The 18,752-nt window shown below is 38.5% G+C and overlaps 1 protein-coding gene across 2 annotated transcripts in view; it reads left to right on the top strand.

The window, feature by feature from the left end:
- TTN (titin) overlaps nucleotides 1–18,752 on the top strand; it is a 287,640-nt gene that overhangs the window by 94,280 nt on the left and 174,608 nt on the right. For both annotated transcript variants that reach the window (XM_057551572.1, XM_057551571.1), the window contains 28 exons: nucleotides 22–309; nucleotides 478–756; nucleotides 851–1,129; nucleotides 1,231–1,509; nucleotides 1,649–1,936; nucleotides 2,080–2,367; nucleotides 3,663–3,944; nucleotides 4,165–4,443; nucleotides 4,865–5,146; nucleotides 5,263–5,541; nucleotides 6,061–6,348; nucleotides 6,459–6,737; nucleotides 6,851–7,129; nucleotides 7,219–7,497; nucleotides 8,095–8,382; nucleotides 8,519–8,806; nucleotides 9,367–9,657; nucleotides 12,576–12,863; nucleotides 13,459–13,551; nucleotides 13,672–13,957; nucleotides 14,743–14,926; nucleotides 15,133–15,222; nucleotides 15,319–15,586; nucleotides 15,694–15,954; nucleotides 17,566–17,775; nucleotides 17,982–18,059; nucleotides 18,162–18,188; nucleotides 18,610–18,669. In XM_057551572.1, coding sequence (XP_057407555.1) covers nucleotides 22–309; nucleotides 478–756; nucleotides 851–1,129; nucleotides 1,231–1,509; nucleotides 1,649–1,936; nucleotides 2,080–2,367; nucleotides 3,663–3,944; nucleotides 4,165–4,443; nucleotides 4,865–5,146; nucleotides 5,263–5,541; nucleotides 6,061–6,348; nucleotides 6,459–6,737; nucleotides 6,851–7,129; nucleotides 7,219–7,497; nucleotides 8,095–8,382; nucleotides 8,519–8,806; nucleotides 9,367–9,657; nucleotides 12,576–12,863; nucleotides 13,459–13,551; nucleotides 13,672–13,957; nucleotides 14,743–14,926; nucleotides 15,133–15,222; nucleotides 15,319–15,586; nucleotides 15,694–15,954; nucleotides 17,566–17,775; nucleotides 17,982–18,059; nucleotides 18,162–18,188; nucleotides 18,610–18,669 — 6,660 coding nt within the window. The remainder of the gene's footprint in view (nucleotides 1–21; nucleotides 310–477; nucleotides 757–850; nucleotides 1,130–1,230; nucleotides 1,510–1,648; nucleotides 1,937–2,079; nucleotides 2,368–3,662; nucleotides 3,945–4,164; nucleotides 4,444–4,864; nucleotides 5,147–5,262; nucleotides 5,542–6,060; nucleotides 6,349–6,458; nucleotides 6,738–6,850; nucleotides 7,130–7,218; nucleotides 7,498–8,094; nucleotides 8,383–8,518; nucleotides 8,807–9,366; nucleotides 9,658–12,575; nucleotides 12,864–13,458; nucleotides 13,552–13,671; nucleotides 13,958–14,742; nucleotides 14,927–15,132; nucleotides 15,223–15,318; nucleotides 15,587–15,693; nucleotides 15,955–17,565; nucleotides 17,776–17,981; nucleotides 18,060–18,161; nucleotides 18,189–18,609; nucleotides 18,670–18,752) is intronic.

Raw genomic sequence — 18,752 nt, 5'->3', positions numbered from 1 at the left:
AAACTACCCTTCTCCACGTAGATCGAGTTGTGCCTCCTTCCTTCATCCGCAAGTTGAAGGACACCAACGCCATCCTGGGGGCCTCGGTGGTTTTGGAGTGCAGAGTCTCCGGCTCCACGCCCATCTCCGTGGGCTGGTTTCAGGATGGAAATGAGATTGTTAGTGGGCCTAAATGCCAGTCCAGCTTTTCGGAAAACGTCTGTACTTTGAATCTGAGCTTCTTGGAGCCCTCCGACACAGGCACATACACGTGCGTGGCCGCCAACGTGGCTGGGTCAGACGAATGCTCGGCCGTCCTGACTGTCCAAGGTCAGTGCGCAGGGACCAGGCTGCTGCGTGACTTAGTGCCTGCCTCACAGGGGATTTCTTTATTTTGTCTTCGTGTGTAGTCTTAATTCCCTTTTCTTCAAGGAGCAAAAACACTGTTCAATTGGATTTCTTTTTTCTCTTGATCTCCCCCACTCCTGGGGTATCTAGAACCACCATCTTTTGAACAAACCCCTGATTCTTTGGAAGTTCTCCCTGGAACGAGCCTCACATTCACCAGTGTCATTAGAGGCACCCCGCCTTTCGAGGTCAAATGGTTTAAAGGCAGCAGGGAACTGGTGTCAGGGGAGTCATGCAGCATCTCTCTGGAAGATTTTGTCACAGAACTGGAATTGTTTGAGGTGGAGCCATTGCAAAGCGGGGACTATTCTTGCCTCGTGACTAACGACGCTGGCAGTGCTTCCTGTACCACGCATCTTTTTGTGAAAGGTTTGCTCTTTTCTCTAAAACGTGTATCTTTAGCATTCTTTTCTGATTCTTTATTTGAAGATGCCACTTCTGCCCTGCTGTTTTCTCCTTATAGAACCAGCCACCTTTGTGAAAAGATTGGCTGATTTCAGCGTCGAGACAGGAAACCCCATCGTTCTCGAGGCCACGTTTACCGGCACACCTCCCATCTTGGTGAGCTGGATGAAGAATGAGTTCCCCCTTACACAATCTCGGAATTGCAGCATTACCATGACGGAAAAATCTACGATCCTGGAAATTCTTGATAGCACAATAGAGGATTATGCACAATACAGTTGCCTCATAGAAAATGAGGCCGGTCAAGATATTTGTGAGGCGCTGGTATCTGTCTTAGGTGTGTTGACAGTTACCTCTCCTTATTGTTCTCTTTTCTTTCTTTTAAAACATCCTCTTTTAGCTAGTATGATTGATTGATTACCATCCTTTCTACCTCAGAACCACCTTATTTTATTGAGCCTCTGGAACACATGGAAGCAGCCATCGGAGAACCTGTAACTTTACAGTGTAAAGTGGATGGAACCCCAGAAATTAGAATTTCTTGGTATAAAGAACACACAAAGCTACGATCGGCTCCTGCGTATAAAATGCAATTCAGAAATAATGTTGCCTCCTTAGTAATCAACAAAGTGGATCCCAGTGACATAGGAGAATACACGTGCAAGGCCGAAAACAGTGTGGGGGCAGTGGCTTCCTCAGCTGTGCTCGTTATCAAAGGTGATGATGGTTCTCCTAACAAGTCTTGCTGTGTGTTGACAGATCCACTTTCTTAAAAACATCCCAATGTTAATGGGTTGAAGTATGCTGCGGGTGTTTTCTCTCTTGTAAATAAGGATTGTCTGTGACTCCCTTCCAGAGCGCAAACTTCCACCTTCCTTTGCAAGAAAACTGAAGGATGTGCAGGAGACCCTTGGCTTCCCAGTTGCATTTGAATGTCGCATCAATGGCTCAGAACCTCTTCAAGTGTCTTGGTTCAAAGATGGGGTACTTTTGAAAGATGATGCTAATTTGCAAACATCTTTTGTTCATAATGTAGCAACTCTTCAGATTTTGCAAACTGACCAGAGCCATGTTGGTCAGTACAGTTGCTCAGCTTCCAATCCTCTTGGGACAGCTTCATCCAGTGCGAAGCTCATCCTCCTAGGTGAGTAGCTCATCACATTACCCTCTTCATCATAAAGCAGTTTCACTGCTCCGGGCCACCAAAGGTCTGGTGCCACTTAGTTTCTGCTCCACGTCTGGGAGCATGAAAACTGAAGTCACCATGTTGGTCTTCATTCTTTTCAGAACATGAAGTACCTCCTTTCTTTGATCTAAAGCCTGAGTCAGTAGATCTTGCTCTTGGAGAAAGTGGTTCTTTTAAATGTCACATAACTGGAACTGCACCAATCAAGATCACTTGGGCCAAAGATAACCGAGAGATTCGCCCTGGAGGCAACTACAAGATGACTTTGGTTGAAAATACTGCCACTCTGACGGTTCTCAAAGTAGGCAAAGGCGATGCTGGGCAATACACCTGCTATGCAAGCAACGTCGCTGGAAAAGACTCTTGTTCTGCTCATCTGGGTGTACAAGGTACTTGTTCAAGTGAAGTAGTAAGGTCTCATTTCAACGTCTGAAAATATAGGAGAAAGCGTGTGCTCGAAAGATATGTTTAGGACTATGATCTAGGAATTGGAAGTGATTGAATAGATCCAGGGTCTTCTAAGTGGGAGCAAGTTTTTTATAATGTTTATTTAAAAAAATATAAAACTGGTCAAACATGGACTGAAGGTCCATTTTCAAAGGCTGAAAATAGAGACTAGAGGGAGAGTGAACAAAAACTTTTCATGGAATTGCAAGAAAACCCAAGTTTGAAAGAAATTATCTTAGGACAATAAAAGGAAGTTGTCTCGAATGACTTACTTTCCACATTAGTTTATAAATTAATGGATTTTGTTCCTCGAGGGGCTAGCAGAGCCCCAAACTATCAAGCCCTTCAAGAAGAGTCAGATTGTGTCAACTTCTTTTCCTCTACTAGCCCCACTTAAATAACAGTGGAAGCCAGGGGACTGGGGTGTACATCAATATCTGACATCGTGGAAGGCAACCATGTGTCTCTGTAGCGTGTTCAAGGCTGCTGTGGTCAGAAATCAAACATTTAACTCAATGAGCTGCTGGTCTAACCCATGAGAGCATTTTTAAGGGTTTTTCTGGTGATAGTTTATAAATAACTTTAAATTAAAACAGAGTTAGATTTAGCAGCCCACGTGCTCTGTGATATATCGCTTATTATTTTTATCTCCCTAAACTTGAATTTTTTGATTCAGTTAATGAAGAAAGCGGTTGTTCTCCCCACTTCAAAGGGATATTATGAAGGTTGAAGAAATATCTATTTAAGGCCTATAAGAGAAAATAGCACTTTAAAATATTAAGATATCTGACCCAATTTTGCTACTCTGACTCTTCGTAGTACATAACTGATATCTTTGCAGCCATAGGAAATAGACTGTTCTGCACTGATTCACATACAAGAAAGTAATCAAACTCTCTCAATCCCTGTAAACCGTAGTGTGATTTCACCAACAGATACACACTCTGACTGTGATCTTGCACAAAGTGATTCTTTTGCTGGTAGGAGGATTGCACAAAAGGGATTAATGTCTCTTCTTCTTTCCTTTTGCAATAATATTTGATGTGGGTGCTTACAAAAATAAATATATTTTATAGGAATTTTCTAGTTAAGTTTCACCTAACTATTCTTCCTTGAACTGCAGCAAATAAATTTGTTTTCCAGAGCTAAAGACCTCTCTGTTTGATTTTTCACTTCATCCTGAATTATACGTGTCTTTCCCATCTCTTCCCTTGTGTTTTCTGTCTTGCTTCCATAGAACCCCCCAGGTTCATTAAGAAGCTAGAACCTTCAAGAATCATGAAACAAGGTGAATCTACAAGATATGAATGTAAAATAGGAGGGTCTCCAGAAATCAAAGTTTTATGGTATAAGGATGAGACTGAAATTCAAGAGAGCAGTAAATTCAGAATGTCATTCCTTGACTCGGTGGTGGTATTGGAAATTCACGCTCTCACTGTGGAAGACAGCGGAGACTACACGTGCGAGGCCCACAACGCAGTGGGCAGAGCAAGCAGCAGCACCTCCTTAAAAGTTAAAGGTCAGCTCCTACCCTTCTTTCATGTTTTTCACGTTAGCTTCCTCCTAGTTGTTCTCTCAATTCCCTGTTTGACTCTCCGTCGAGGTTCTAAAAATTTTAAAGGACACAATAGAAAATCGAGTGTGATGGTCTCTCTCTATGGTGGAATGGAAAACTGATTCTTACTTGTAACTACATAGTTACAGAACACATCCTAATTTTCCTTTTTTCCTAATTTTAGAACCACCCGTTTTCCGCAAAAAGCCTCATCCCGTTGAGACGCTGGAAGGAGCTGATGTTCACCTTGAATGTGAGCTTCAGGGCACCCCCCCGTTTCAAGTTTCTTGGCATAAAGACAAGAGAGAACTTAGGAGTGGCAAGAAGTACAAGATAATGTCTGAGAACTTCCTGACGAGTATTCACATCCTGAACGTCAGTGCTGCAGACATTGGGGAGTATCAGTGTAAAGCCACGAACGACGTCGGGGGTGACACCTGTGTTGGTTCCATCACTCTGAAAGGTTAGAGTGACTCCATCCTCTTCTGCTTACAGTTTTCCTTCTAACTTTAATACCCTTTTGGCCCCTCAGCTCTTGCCCCATCCTTTACCACTAGCTGTCTGGTACTTTTCCACTGTCTTCTTTCTAAATCCTTTTATATTTAGTGCCCATCCCATTTCTAAATCCTACTAATGACCCTTTTAGACAATTTTCCCAATAGGTTTTGATTGGATTTAGAAAGCTAGAGAGGCCAAGATGTTCGACTCTTTCTGCTTAGTACAAACTCTAATGCATCTCTGCTCCCATTCACCAAAAATGCCTCTTCTTTAAGAAATAGAAACGACACATGATCACCAGTTTGATTCCTAGCAGTCATAGCTTTGAGGGAAATACTCATAGCTCCACACATTTTAAATCCCTGATTTTGCCTCTTTTTCATCAGCACCACCAAGATTTGTGAAGAAGCCCAGTGACATTTCTGCCATCGTTGGTGAAGAAGTTCAGCTTCAGGCTGCTATTGAAGGCACTGAGCCCATTTCCGTGGTGTGGTTCAAAGACAAGGGGGAGATCGTCAGAGAAAGTGACAACATATGGATCTCTTATTCAGAAAACATTGCAACCCTACAGTTTTCAAGAGCGGAAACAGCCAATGCCGGGAAATACACCTGTCAGATCAAAAACGATGCCGGAATGCAAGAGTGCTTCGCCACAGTGTCCATCCTCGGTTAGTGCAGATAGAATGTCATCATGAATAGGAGGCACGCACTTACCAGTACTTGTGTCTTCTTTAGTTTTTCAATGTGATTTTAACATTTGAATACAATTTACATCTCGTTCCAGAGCCTGCAGCAATTGTGGAAAAGCCAGAATCCATAAAAGTGACCACGGGAGACACCTGTACCTTGGAGTGCATGGTCACTGGCACACCCGAACTGACTACTAAGTGGTTTAAGGATGCAAAAGAGCTGACAAGTGATAGCAAATACAAAATAAGCTTCTTCAACAAACTATCTGGCCTTAAGATCATTAACGTGGACCCCAGTGACAGTGGGGTGTACAGTTTTGAGGTGCAAAACTCTGTGGGCAAAGACAGCTGCACAGCCTCAGTTCATGTTTCAGGTTGGTTGGTTGGGCTTCTGTTTCAATGTTATTATAGTATAGTTCCCGGTTTACATATGTGTGTATGAGAAACTCCACATTCTACAGCGTGACATGAGTCTGACATCCTCTGAATCAGCAAAATCAGAGGTCGTAGACCTATAGAGTTAGAAGAAAACCAAGTCCAAAAGTTCTATCCCTTTCTTTTGGAGGAATTTCCACAATTCAGGGTTGTAGGAGTAACACTTAATCCCTGGATAAGGAATAAGGATATGTGGTCTTCTACTGTCACTTATGCTGGAGTCATTCTCCACATAATGATTCACAGCAAAGAGAGACCAAGATTCCTAATAAGTCACCTAGCACATCTTGTCCACTGATTCTCAAGGCTTTCCACGGTGTGACCCCACTGGGAACTCTGTGATATCCTCACAGAAGAGCCAAATGGATCTAGGCATATTCCATCAAAAAGACAATAATTCTCTCTTCGAATCATTTTATAACTGATGTCCTTGTTTGTTTGATTTTTATCACATTCAGACCGAACTGTTCCTCCTTCATTCACGAGAAAATTGAAAGAGACAAATGGTCTATCTGGTTCCTCAGTGGTAATGGAGTGTAAAGTCTATGGATCACCTCCAATCTCCGTCTCCTGGTTCCATGAAAGAAACGAGATCAGCAGTGGAAGGAAGTACCAGACCACCCTGACGGATAACACTTGTACCTTAACTGTGAACGTGCTGGAAGAGTCGGACGCCGGCGACTACACATGTATAGCTACTAACGTGGCTGGTTCTGCAGAGTGCAGTGCTCCTTTGACTGTGAGAGGTCAGCTAAAAATACAGCAAAATAGAATTGCATTTCATTATTTATTCAACATTTTTGTCATCAAAATTCAAAAGTAGTAAACTTTTTCCGGTATGGGCTTTTTTCTTTAGAACCGCCATCTTTTGTTCAGAAACCTGATCCCGTGGATGTTTTAACTGGAACAAACGTAACTTTCACAAGCCTTGTAAAAGGAACACCCCCGTTCAGTGTCAGCTGGTTCAAGGGTAGCAGTGAACTAGTACCAGGGGACAGATGTAATGTGTCTTTGGAGGATTCAGTCGCTGAACTGGAGCTGTTTGATGTAGATACCTCACAAAGTGGAGAATACACCTGCATCGTTAGTAATGAAGCTGGCAAAGCTTCTTGTACAACACATCTATATGTAAAAGGTTTGTTTGACTGCCATTCTGCATTTTTACAATTAATATACATGAAGTAATAGGTGTGCCTGTATCTGTGTGTGTATGTGCTTTATTTCATGTTTTCAATTTGCCTGCTACAGCCCCAGCCAAATTTGTGAAGAAGCTCAATGATTACAGCCTAGAAAAAGGAAAACCCCTGATCCTAGAGGGCACGTATACTGGAACTCCTCCCATTTCAGTTACATGGAAGAAAAATGGCACAAATATAACTCCTTCTCAGAGGTGTAATATAACCACAACTGAAAAATCTGCAATCCTGGAAATTCCAAGCAGCACACTGGAGGATGCAGGACAGTACAACTGCTACATTGAAAACGCTTCCGGGAAAGACTCCTGTTCAGCACAAATCCTGATACTAGGTTTGTTATGATTGCACATTCATATCTTTATATACAGATAACCATCCTGGCATGTCTCCTTCATGACTGGTTATCTCTCTTGGCTGCAGAACCACCATATTTTGTCAAGCAGTTGGAGCCTGTGAAGGTGACCGTTGGAGATTCTGCCTCTTTGCAATGCCAACTTGCTGGGACCCCTGAAATTGGGGTGTCCTGGTATAAAGGAGACACGAAATTGAGACCCACGACTACCTACAAAATGCATTTTAGGAACAATGTTGCTACACTGGTTTTCAACCAGGTTGATAGTAATGACAGTGGAGAATATATCTGCAGGGCTGAAAACAGTGTGGGAGAAGTTTCTTCATCAACTTTCCTGACTGTTCAAGGTGATTGCAATATTTTTTAAGTGAATGAATGTGTTTCTTTTGAACAAGATTTAAAATATCTGGCGAGCATCTTCTTTTTAGGAAAATCTTTCCAAATGCAAAACTTTCTGCTTAAGTAGTTCTGCCTACAAATTAGCAGTTTATCTTTTTTGATCGCCTTTACAGAGAGAGATAAAATGACTAAATCTTCATTTGGAAGGATCGTGTCATCATTTGTCTCTATAATTAAATCTTTCAGAAAAATGAGTAACCATATTTTTTAAAATTCCACCCATGGGTGTCTCATGCAGATTGCTAGAAAGCAGTCTTAAAAAGTAAGAGAATCTGCTACATGCTGGAGATGTACCTTAAGCCAATCAGTTTCTCTGTTGGCTTACATATTTTTACACCTACCATGCGTCAGCGTGGCATCAAAGTAAAACTTTTGCTCCAGAAATTTACCTGCTTTTCTTTGAGTCCAAGTTAATTCAAGATATGTGAATACCTCCTGATATTTTTATAGGAATCCCATTATTTATATAACAATAATTGTGAGAAGAATATTCAGTAAATTCAAAATGTCCAGAAGTATTCATTACTTTAATTCTATTCCTACAGAGGAAAAACTTCCACCGTCGTTTGCTCGACAGTTGAGAGATGTTCAAGAAACGGTCGGGCTGCCAGTTGTTTTTGACTGTGCTGTCAGTGGATCAGAACCTATCTCGGTGTCTTGGTTTAAAGATGGCAAGCCGTTGAAAGATGGCCCCAATGTACAAACATCATTTTTAGATAATGTAGCCACTCTCAATATTTTTCAAACAGATCGGAGTTCTGCAGGCCAGTATTCTTGCACAGCTACAAATCCTATAGGTTCTGCTTCTTCCAATGCCAGACTCATTCTCACAGGTGTGTGGATTCTTAAATTTCTACTTCTGTAATTAAATTTTTTATAACCAAATTTGAAATTAGGGGAGGAGGATTTGTGTGAACTGGGATGGTCAGGTATGGAGCCTGAAACCTTGTCTTTCTGCTCTCCTCTCAGAGGGGAAGAACCCGCCCTTCTTTGACATCCCTCTTGCCCCTGTGGATGCTGTCGTGGGAGACAGTGCGGACTTTGAGTGCCACGTGACGGGGACGCAACCAATAAAGGTCACCTGGGCCAAAGACAACAGAGAGATCCAAAGTGGCAGAAACTATCAGATTAGTTATCTGGAAAACAGCGCCCACCTGACAATCCTGAAAGTAGACAAAGGAGACTCTGGACAGTATACGTGCTATGCTGTCAATGAAGTGGGAGAGGACTCCTGCATGGCTCAGCTCAATATAAAAGGTATCTTTGAATATCACATCCTAAGGGTGCGGTTTTATTAGGACGGATAAAATGTAGCACATTTTTAAACCACTGACATAAAAATGTTTCAGAAGAAATAAGTTTCTCTAGAGAAAAAGTGATCTTTTAAAATCTGTATTTCTCTAAGTTTTTATACATCCTACATAACCCTAAGACCACTCCTTCCCTCCCCACTTTTTTCTTTTTTTTTTTTTTTTTTACAAATATCTGGTTCTGTAAATGACCATAAGTTATTCTTATCATCCATCCCATAAATCAGAGAACAGTTTAAAATAAGCTTGTGAAAATAAAAGAAAAAAACCCCACAACATTGTAAATCAACTATATGCCAATGTAAAATTAAAAATTTTTTTTATATTTAAAAATAAACTAAGCTTGTGGAAGGAGGCCAAAATGTTTAGGAACATTACACTGATATGCTATATTCAGTTGGTCAGCATTGACTTTGAACTTAAAATATGACTTTTCTTTCTTGAAAAGCCTCCCATTAATAACCTACTTCTGGATTCCACTTCATATATCCTTGAACTTTCTTACAGAGCGGCTAATCCCACCAAGTTTCACTAAAAAACTCTCGGAGACAGTAGAAGAAACAGAAAGGAACTCTTTCAAACTCGAGGGCCTTGTTGCTGGTTCCCAGCCTATTTCTGTCGCTTGGTACAAAAATAACGTAGAGATCCATCCAACGTCTAACTGTGAAATCACATTCAAGAACAACACACTTCTGCTGCAAGTCAAGAAGGCAGGCATGGACGACGCTGGTTTGTACACGTGCAAAGTGTCGAATGATGCAGGCTCTGCTCTGTGTACATCTTCAGTCGTCATCAAAGGTAAGTCACCTTCAGAGCCCCTTGCATGATGTGTTTTTCTTTACTGCCTATTAGACAGCCATGTGTGTTTCTTCTGACATCTCGACCAAGTAAGTTATAACAGATATGAATATATATTATTGAATTGGCTTGCCACAATTCCACGTATGTTTACTAAAACATATATATTAGTTGTAATTTAATTACGTGGCCCAGGAAAGTAGGTGTCATATAATAAATGGACTGTACCTTAGCTTGTAAATCACATCTCGAAATTCTGTCAGGTAGTTAGAAGTCTAAGTCTATTTTGAAATTCATACATAAGTGACATATAAATTTTTATGAAGCACATTTGTTTTGAAATTTTTAAAAATTTTCATCATTGAATATTGCATTACCTTTGCTTATTTTGAGTTCTATCACATTCTGAAACATTTTCTTTTCTAAGGATATTTCTAAAGGATTATTGTCTGACATATATTGCCCAAAGCTTTTAGCCTGTAAATGAATATTAACCTCATACAAAAGGGTAAAATTTGCTCAGAAAGAAAAAAAAATGGGTGGAAAGATGTTGCATATCATTATGAATACACAGTCATAGCTTGAGGCAAAGAAATAGACTGCATTGTTTAAGGAGATCTTCTCAATCTGATCCTCTAACCATAATGGCTTCATCCATATAACTTTTTTTCTTTTTTTTTTCTTAACATCTTTATTGGAGTATAATTGCTTTACAATGGTGTGTTAGTTTCTGCTTTATAACAAAGTGAATCAGCTATACACATATATCTATCCCCATATCTCCTCCCTCTTGTGTCTCCTTCCCACCCTCCCTATCCCAATCCTCTAGGTGGTCACAAAGCACCGAGCTGATCTCCCTGTGCTATGTATCTGCTTCCCACTAGCTATCTATTTTACATTTGGTAGTGTATATATGTCCATGCCACTCTGTCACTTTGTCCCAGCTTACCCTTCCCCCTCCCCGTGTCCTCAAGTCCATTCTCTATGTCTGCATCTTTATTCCCGTCCTGCCCCTAGGTTTGTCAGAACTTTTTTTTTTTTTTTTTTTTTAGATTCCATATATATGTGTTAGCATATGGTATTTGTTTTCTCTTTCTGACTTACTTCACTCTGTATGACAGACTCTAGGTCCATCCACCTCACTACAAATAACTCAATTTCGTTTCTTTTTATGGCTGAGTAATATTCCATTGTATATATGTGCCACATCTTCTTTATCCATTCATCTGTTGATGGACACTTAGGTTGCTTCCATGTCCTGGCTATTGTACATAAAGCTGCAATGAACATTGTGGTACATGACTCTTTTTGAATTATGGTTTTCTTAGGGTATATGCCCAGTAGTGGGATTGCTGGGTCGTATGATAGTTCTATTTTTAGTTTTTTAAGGAACCTCCATACTGTTCTCCATAGTGGCTGTATCAATTTACATTCCCACCAACAGTGCAAGAGGGTTCCCTTTTTTCCACACCCTCTCCAGCATTTATTGTTTGTAGATTTTTTGATGATGGCCATTCTGACTGGTGTGAGGTGATACCTCACTGTAGTTTTGATTTGCATTTCTCTAATGATTAGTGATGTTGAGCATCCTTTCATGTGTTTGTTGGCAATCTGTATATCTTCTTTGGAGAAATGTCTATTTAGGTCTTCTGCCCGTTTTTGGATTGGGTTGTTTGTTTTTTTGATATTGAGCTGCATGAGCTGCTTGTAAATTTTGGAGATTAATCCTTTGTCAGTTGGTCATTTGCAAATATTTTCTCCCATTCTGAGGGTTGTCTTTTCATCTTGTTTATGTTTTCCTTTGCTGTGCAAAAGCTTTGAAGTTTCATTAGGTCCCATTTGTTTCATCCATATAATTATGAGGCAGTTCATCAAAATCACTTTACAGGCTAACTTCCTTGAACAGCTGGGAGTTAATTACCAACTCTGATGATCTAGCTGGCCATGTCAGGGTGCACAGACAGTAGGTTAATATCATCAGTAGATTAATATTACTAATAAGCTAATATCATTGAGTTAACTTTTTATAATTCTAATTTCATCACTCAGTAGTACTTAAATGCGTTTGATTTTAAAAACATTTAGTTAAATGAAGAATGTGTGCTTAGCGGTGGCTTTTTTACATTCATGATGGTTTTACATTGAGTAGATAAATACTTTCTATAGAATTCTGAGGCTTTTTATCCATAGAGTTTAAAAATGAATAGATATCAGAAGTTTTCATCTTTGCAATCATGAATATTGCTTATTTTCCTTACATGTAGGTCTCAGAACCATTCAATAAAATCATTACATAACACCAAGCTATACATGGCCTTCCCATCATGTTACTGATATCTTCTTCACTGGTTTTCAGTTGAGCACTGAGCTTCAACGCCTCATTCCTTTGGGCAAAGGTTGGATTTTAAATGCTACTGTAGCTGCATATAATAGCTAAAGATGATCATAAGAGAAAATCACATATTAACATGTGGGCTCATGGTTACTCAAATGTTGGCTTTCTTTCCCAGAGGGTAGCAAACATTGTATATCATGAGCAGAGTTCTCCAATAGGCCCTTCGTTTTTAGGGTTCAGTGAAAATACAGCTGCACGCAGGTTTGAGAGAATCAACGGTGTGCTATATGACATCGAAATTTATAGGAACGGCCAGGGCAGTGTTTGCAGTGCCTAATGTTTGCAAAACACAGATGCTTGGGTAATTCATGGGCAGCATGGCATCTGTTCTTTGCTTGTTTTTAAACCTTTTTCTATTTATAAAATCCAACACATGTAACTATTGCTTTCAGAGACAAAGGCACATGATTCAGTTCTATTATAGCAACCAGTGCTACCTGTTAGAGGCAAAACTTGTTTCTTTTCTGGAGTTTAATATTTTTTTGTTTTTATGTGCCTCATGAAAATCCCTTTCTAATTCTAGCACCTAAGAAGCCACCTGTGTTTGATCAGCACCTTACTCCAGTAACAGTTAGTGAAGGAGACTCCTTGAAGCTTAGCTGCCACGTCCAGGGATCAGAACCGATCAGGATCCAGTGGTTGAAGGCTGGCAGGGAAATAAAGCCCTCAGACAGATGCAGCTTCAGCTTTGCTAATGGGACTGCTGTGCTGGAACTCAAGGATGTGGCTAAAGCAGATGCGGGAGATTATGTGTGTAAAGCTTCAAACGTGGCTGGAAGTGACACTTCCAAATCAAAAGTGACCATTAAAGGTACAGACACCTCAAAACTATTATTTGGATTAAGTCAACTGCTTGTGTTTATTTGCTTATTTGCTTATTACAATTTAAGTAAGAATGGAATTAGATTTTTAGAATTATCAGTTACTGCTCCTTTGCAATTTATAGTCTCCTTATTATAATTGAAATATTAGGTCATTTAGTGGCAATAATTTCCATACAAATTTTCTGAAAGTACCCCAAGTTCACCATCACACTTCTTGACCTTTTCTTCACCATATCCAAAAGGATGTAACTAAGTGGAGTTCCAAAAATGATCCTATAATAATGTGACATAAGGTAGCCTGATATCCTATCCCTAAAGGAAATCTATATAATAAAACCAAGTTGAGAAATATAAAACTTGATGCTATTAATGTGATTGCAGTTCAATCTGCATGTAATGGCTACAACTAGTTATAAATGTCTATGAAACTGCTTTGTCTTCTATAATCCACTCTCGTATAGAGTGTGTAATATTTGTGACATTGCCAAATTCTTAAAGCCTGTTTTTCAAAGGAAATTATTTATTACAATTTGAAGGTAATTGTGATTTTTTAAAAAAAAACATGTAAACGTGTTTTTTTAGACAAACCAGCTGCCGTCCCAGCAGCTAAGAAAGCAGCAGTAGATGGAAAACTCTTCTTCATATCAGAACCTCAGAGTATGAGAGTTGTAGAAAGTAAGTACTTCCTGAAAATTACATCTTCATCTATCTTGTACATTTTACTGCTGATTTCATTTCAGAAAAACTGGTTTTGGAAAATTAAATTTTTATTGATTTGTTTTCATTGTTCCTTAGAAACCACTGCAACATTCATCGCGGAAGTTGGAGGTGATCCAGTTCCAGATGTTAAGTGGACAAAAGGGAAGTGGAGACAATTAAGCCAAGGAGGTCGAATTTTTATCCACCAGAAAGGCGGTGAAGCAAAGCTGGAGATCAGAGGCACCACAAAAACTGATTCTGGATTATACCGATGTGTCGCGTTTAACAAGCATGGTGAAATTGAAAGTAATGTTAATCTACAGGTGGATGAAAGGAAGAAACAAGAGAAAATTGAAGGAGATCTTAGAGCAATGCTGAAAAAGTAAGTTCAATAAAATACCATGCACGGTAATGTTCCATTCATGGACCATCCCCTCCAAGATTCAGATTGTGAAAGAACATTAGCATATAGACATTTTAACAGAAACAGATAAGCAAATACACAGTATTTGAGTGGAAGTTAGTGGTGCATTAACATCAATTTCTGAATAATCTTGAGAAAATTTTGAGAATGAGGTGAATTTTTATTAAAATTTTGAACTAAGGAAATGGCCTGTAGAGAAACCTGTGTGTCTAGGCATGAAATTTTTGTTTCTATGTGTAATTTCTCTTGCTCTGAATGGCTTTCTAGATCAACCATTTTAAACATTTTCCATAATTGCCAATAATTTCAAAACCAATTATGTTTCAACATCACTGTTAATCAATTAATCAACATTTAATTTCTACATATTTTCCTCATGATATATGTATTCTTTATTGATGCTTTCCATGGCTATTATTATTTTTCCTTATAATTCTTTCATTAGCCTCTTTTGTTGTAAAGCTTACAAAAATATTTTTGTTATCCTTTCTTAAACTCTTTGATCAAATTTCCATACTTTGTGACTATAGTCTGATCTTAATCCACTCCACCTCCAAACCCACAATTTTGTTTGTTTGTTTGTTTCACAGTTAACATGGTAAAATTAGTAGTTCTTAAATAAAGGACACAAAACTATTCCTTTGTGAAAAAAATTTTATTGCATTTATAATCTTTGAATGATGATAGACAATTCAAAATAAGTAGAAGACAGGTGATTCATGTTTATTTCTTATTTCATTTAGGACTCCAGCCTTAAAGAAAGGAGCTGGGGAAGAAGAGGAAATTGATATCATGGAACTTCTCAAAAATATTGATCCAAAAGAATATGAAAAATATGCCCGCATGTATGGAATCACTGACTTCCGGGGTCTTCTTCAAGCATTTGAAATGCTAAAGCAAAGTCAAGTAGAAGAGACACATAGATTGGTATGATCTTTTGTATATAGTATCATCTTTAAAAATTCACACTTGAAACATCTAACATACACCTTTTGAGTTTCCAGAACCCTACAGTTGTATAAGATCAGTTCATATAACCTAAGCAGCATCAAAAATGGAAGTTAAATATAATCATTCATCCTCTAATTCAAATTTTATTCCATATGTAATACTTATGCTTTTTTTCTCCCTAGGAAATTGAGGAAGTAGAGAAGTCAGAGAAGGAAGAAAAGGAATTTGAGGAACTTGTATCATTTATTCAGCAAAGGCTGTCACAGACAGAGGTAAAATGAATTATGCTGATCACAAAATGAACAAATTATTATTGGGAATTACAAGGGAAGGAGTGACTAATGCATTTTAATTCTTTATTCTCCTAGCCTGTCACTTTGATCAAGGACATTGAAAATCAGACAGTTTTGAAAGATAATGATGCTGTGTTTGAAATTGACATTAAGATTAATTATCCAGAAATCAAGCTTTCATGGTACAAAGGGACTGAAAAACTGGAACCCAGTGATAAATTTGAAATAAGCATTGATGGTGATCAACATACACTCAGAGTCAAAAACTGTCAACTTAAAGATCAGGGCAATTATAGATTGGTGTGTGGTCCACACATCGCTAGTGCTAAACTAACTGTAATTGGTAAGGAAAAAGAGTTTTATTATTTTTAAAAAACTGGTGAGATGAATTTACTACTGAGTACATCACATGTGATATCGTACAAAATGTATATTGTATCATACCCACAGAGCCTGCCTGGGAACGGCATCTTCAGGATGTTACTTTGAAAGAAGGCCAGACTTGTACCATGACTTGCCAGTTTTCTGTGCCAAATGTAAAATCCGAATGGTTCAGAAATGGCAGAATCGTTAAACCCCAAGGTAGATATAAAACAGAAGTGGAGCACAAAGTCCATAAGCTGACCATTGCAGATGTGCGAGCAGAGGACCAGGGTCAGTACACCTGCAAATACGAAGACCTTGAAACTTCAGCAGAGCTCAGAATTGAAGGTGGGTGAAAGACTGTGGCTGGAGTTATCACAGCATCGGTCAGTGGCAAATGTTGTGCAGGACCCCTGCAACCCTGCCATCACATGTATCTTAAAGCGCTTGTGTGGTCTCATTTCCCAACACACATACTCATAGCATTCACTCACGTCTCAAAATCCATTTGAAATCAAAACGGAAGTATTCACATAAGTGCCAATTCTGTTGCATAGTTCTTTTTGACCTGAAGTAGATTTCAGTCTAAACCATGACTTGACTTTCTAACACTTATTTCTGTTAAATTTCATAATTATGCTAAATTCAGTAATTTTTTACAATTCTATTAAATGCCATAATTCTCACATCTATGATTTTGAATTCTAGAAATAAATCTTAGAAAGGACCAGATTTCATGGCTATGTGTCTTGAGGATCTTGGCTAGGAGCTGACATTTTGTTTACAGGAATCAATTTGACTCTATCTGTATGAAACTTTATAGATAAAATTAACAACATATGTGATGTGTGATTAGCAGCTATTTTTCAAAAATAATTATTTCATAGGAAGATCATATTCCAACCTCTGAATCTCTGAAATGAAGTGGAATCCCAGGACTTCGGAGCAACAATATTAATTTCCTAAAGACCTAACACCTTTAGACTGTATTCAGCAACATTTGGCTCTAATCATGGGCTCTACTTCCAGGCATAGCCATTTATAGCTGTTGAAATAACTATGTGACTTATTTACATAAGCATTTCAACATCTCTGACTTGCTTTACAGTGGATATCAAGGCCTGGTTGTATTTTAAAGTTCAGAAATTTTAAATCGTTTTTCATTTAAAGGATCCAGTTGAAACCACTTATTTTTTAAATAATTGCCTCCTTTTATATGATCCTTCAAAGAAAAGCTCACCAGAGTACATATGACATCTAAGCTATTCATGATACTGCTGTACATTGAATTCCAGCCTTCCAGATAAAATTTTGCAGAAGGACCTCCACGCCAGCCTATTCTCTTGCTACATACCCTGCCATTCCCAGTGGGTGGACTTCATGCCTGCCCACGTGTGCTTGCAAAGCAGGTTTCAGAACTCTTCAAAATGAATCCTTTGAAATTTAGAAGTGCAGATTTCCTACTGAGTTTGAAATTATTTTAACAGGGAAAGTTATACAAGCCAAAAACTAAACAATTCTAGATCCTGAATAGCAGAATTATTTTACAGAGGAAAGAAAGAATTTCAAAGGGGAATGAGAAGTATACAGTAAAAATTTAAGTTTATGTTCCCTTTATTTTGAAGCCCCCATTTCACTAACATTTTTAAAGTTTAAATTTTACTTTTGGGTTATAAGCACCCTTGACTATTGCCTTCATGTAAATATTGTAAGGACTTTCAGGGATTTCTTTAAACTTTCCCACATTGATCCTGTAGGAATACACTTAAGTATTGGGATAATTTTTTGTTACTAATGCGAAGAAGTGCACTTTCTTCTTGTTTTATCTTTTCAGCCTTTTTCTGCTATTTTCCAATCTGATAAAAAGATAAGAGACTTTAAACATCTGTGGGGGAAAGCACAGTGGAAGAAATTCCTCCCCAAACAATCTAAATTTGAACTGTTTTTGTACTTAAACAGCTGAACCAATTCAGTTTACGAAGCGCATACAGAACATTGTGGTGAGTGAGCATCAGTCTGCCACCTTCGAGTGCGAAGTGTCCTTCGATGACGCCATTGTAACGTGGTACAAAGGACCAACAGAACTGACCGAGAGCCAGAAATACAACTTCAGGAATGACGGTCGCTGCCATTATATGACCATCCACAACGTGACCCCAGATGACGAAGGTAACTTAATTGACAGCGTCCCTGTGACTATATAATTTCAACTTTGCCTGTTTTATTTATTTCTACTCTAGTTTACGCTTATACTCCGTAGTTCTATCTAGATTACTTTTTTAGGAAAGAGAAATATAAATAAATACTATATTTAAATAAAGAAGCATTATTTACAAACATATCAGAAAGCAAACGTTTCATGATTTTTTCCTTAGGTGTCTATTCAGTAATTGCTCGACTGGAGCCCAGAGGTGAAGCAAGAAGCACAGCAGAGCTGTACTTAACAACCAAAGGTCAGAAAACACCCCATTCAAATCACAGTGCAATCTTGGAAACAAAGTAGCCTACCAAGGCAATTCTAAATTTTAAAAAATATCATTTTTTTTCTTTTGCAGAAATCAAACTTGAGATGAAGCCTCCTGGTAAGTTAAAAAAAAAAAAAAAAAAGAATCAATCCTTACAATACATTCAGTGTAATTTTGTAAATGATAGAAGCCAAACTAACATGTCTAAAAATATTACTTCTTTTTTTCAGTAAAATATTATTCAGTAAAATTATTTTCAGTAAAATAATACCAATGTTAGGCTTTGTGAGTTTGGGAAATTAGAGATAATGAGGTCACATTCAGCTGATATCTAGGATCAAGTTTGGCCGTAGAACAAATTTTCACAGGGAATAAATTTGCATGTGTGGCTGCCTACAAAAGAATCTTAATATCTTTGTTTCTATATGTTAAATTCTGCTGTTGGAAATGCCTGACAATCAAACACATCTTAGTTGTCTAATAAATATCTGTGTTTTCAGTCTCTCGGTGCTTATCATTATTAAATGTCCCTTTTCAGATATTCCTGACTCGAGAGTTCCAATTCCAACCATGCCTATCAGAGCAGTACCACCAGAAGGTAAGATCCAGCACCATGACCCCTGGGCTTGAAGCTGCAGTATCCTACCACTAGGAAGTTACCAATGCCAAACCATAGCATAC

This window comes from Balaenoptera acutorostrata, chromosome 8 (genome assembly GCF_949987535.1).
Source record: "Balaenoptera acutorostrata chromosome 8, mBalAcu1.1, whole genome shotgun sequence".
NCBI lineage: Eukaryota > Metazoa > Chordata > Mammalia > Artiodactyla > Balaenopteridae > Balaenoptera > Balaenoptera acutorostrata.
This window is presented reverse-complemented; position numbering and strand designations above follow the sequence as displayed.